We start from the raw sequence: 2,271 nt of genomic DNA, 5'->3' as shown, positions 1-2,271 counted from the left end.
TCTGGCAAAATGCTTATTCTAAAACACATCTGCAAACCATTCATAGCTCTGCTTGGATACAGTTAAACATTTCATTGAATGTGAGTATTAAGACTCATTCCTTTGTCATCTATAGGCCTCTCTTTGTAGTCTCTTGGTAAGCAAGTGCAACATTTGGACACAAAATGTCATCCAAAAAGTCATGTGCATAGGTCATAACTGTAGTCTACTGAGTTTAGCATCTGACTATGATGGTTGTTTTTCAAGGTAATTTCAGAAGGTAGAAATGAATGTCAAACATACCTATTTTTCTTCACTCTTTTCCTCCTTTCCTCTTTCCTTCCTTCCTTCCTTTTCTTTATTCCTTCCTCTCCTTCATTCCTTCCTCACTGGGCTGTATATTTTCAGCTTCCATAATACTCTGCTTATCACCCTTCCTCATCATTCACCTTATTGGAGGTATGTTTATCTCTGTCTCCTCATTGGAAGCAACTCGAGAGAACAGTCCACATCTCATTCATATTTTAGGCTGTCTCCTGGGTTCACATCATGCCTTGCATATAATTGGTCCTCAACAAGTGTAAAAATATATTTTACATTTAATTAAGAGTGACTTCATAGCTTTAGCAATACGAAAGATTATTATATAAAAATAGGTTAAATAATTATGCTCTGGGAAACAGGTTTCCATTAGAGAAATAGAGGGGATTTTAAGACAAAAGATAAAAATATATTTTCTAGACTGTAGGGGTAATCAAATATTGTAATAGATTACCAGGGAAGGAGGTAAAATCTCCATCCCTGGAGAGCCTTAAAAATTGGACAGAGAAAACATTTGTGAGAATGGCCAAAGCACAAACCTGTCTTGAGGCAAGTAGATAGACAGAATGACAAATGGTTCTGTGATTCTTTGATTACTTGGCCTGAAGAAGAGAAGGCTGAGGGGAGACATTAAAACTACTTCAAATATGGAAAACAGCTATTATTGCTTTCCAGAGGAAAGCAAGTTGAAGGAGCTTAACCTAAAGTCAGAGATTGAGTTTACATTTTATAGTTAAGGATTTAAAGTCAGAGGTTGTGAAAATCTTGTGGAGATCTGCAAAATAAATGATATTGATTTTTTGGTGAGATCTGGAAAGTCAACTCTATGACTCGGCTGCAGTAAAAACATTTTTTACAATACTCTGAATAGAAAGAATTATTCCAATACATTATATTGAGTGCAGAGCATTCTCTTGGGAAAGGTAAATTTCTAAAAGTAGTATTTTAAAGCACCAAGCATTTTCACTGTTTTGTGGATAGGAAGGGAGAACTGCGATGATAGTTGTGAATTTCTTCTCATCTCAATGCCTATACAAAGGGCTGTGTTAGTAAATCAGTTGCCAAAGGGTGAACAGGAGCTTCGACAGAGCTTTACCCTGCTGGGTCAGCCTTGTTTTGACCACTGAATGTTTTCTCAATGAAAATGTGGAACAACTCGGGGTGGCATGGTGGTGGTGGGTGGGGGGGCACAAAAATACTATCAACTAAAAAGGGAACCCAAATATCTATTAAAAATAAGTATTTGATTGTCATTTCATCATTCAGCCACACGATGTCACAATTGGATTTTGATTTTTCACTGTGTGTTTGTCTCAATAGATGAAGGCATTTTCAAAGCTGGAGCAGAGAGGTCTGAAACACGAGGGGCAGCAGAAGTCCAAGAAGATGAAGATACTCAGGTTGAGGTTCCAGTCGATCAGGTAATCTCCGTGTCTTAAAAAATATGTATAAGCCAATTATACGGTTTTTTTTCAAGTTTTGTGTTATCTCCTACACACTGTTTCTATACCTGTATGAATGAGACCCTCTAAGGTGCTATGTGGCTGATCAATCTTAAAAACATAAAAAAAAACCCTCCCATTTTTTCTCCTCATTTAGACCAAGTCTTTTTAAATACAGAAAATGGTATATCCTTAATAGCATTGAAGAGCAAGATGGGATGGGATTAGATATGAGATAAAGAGTGAGAAATTTTGATACAAAAGAGTATTGGTTTGGAATTTTCATCTGGAAAAAAAAGTCCTTACCCACTTAGAAAGGCATTTTTTTTTAAAAAAATTATACTTTAAGTTCTGGGATACATGTGCAGAATGTGCAGGTTTGTTACATAGGTATACACATGCCATGGTGGTTTGCTGCACCCAGCAACACGACATCCATGTTAGATATTTCTCCTAATGCTGTCCCTCCCCTGTCCCCCCGACTCCCTGACAGGTCCTAGTGTGTAATGTTCCCCTCCCTGTATCCATG

General features: G+C 37.3%; 1 protein-coding gene across 3 annotated transcripts in view; it reads left to right on the top strand.

Moving 5' to 3' along the window:
* The window catches only part of DCDC2 (doublecortin domain containing 2), a 234,902-nt gene that overhangs the window by 185,864 nt on the left and 46,767 nt on the right, over positions 1–2,271 (top strand). For all 3 annotated transcript variants that reach the window (XM_011998171.1, XM_011998170.1, XM_011998172.1), the window contains one exon: positions 1,621–1,721. In XM_011998171.1, coding sequence (XP_011853561.1) covers positions 1,621–1,721 — 101 coding nt within the window. The remainder of the gene's footprint in view (positions 1–1,620; positions 1,722–2,271) is intronic.

Source organism: Mandrillus leucophaeus, unplaced genomic scaffold (assembly GCF_000951045.1).
Source record: "Mandrillus leucophaeus isolate KB7577 unplaced genomic scaffold, Mleu.le_1.0 Scaffold56, whole genome shotgun sequence".
NCBI classification, from domain to species: domain Eukaryota; kingdom Metazoa; phylum Chordata; class Mammalia; order Primates; family Cercopithecidae; genus Mandrillus; species Mandrillus leucophaeus.
This window is presented reverse-complemented; position numbering and strand designations above follow the sequence as displayed.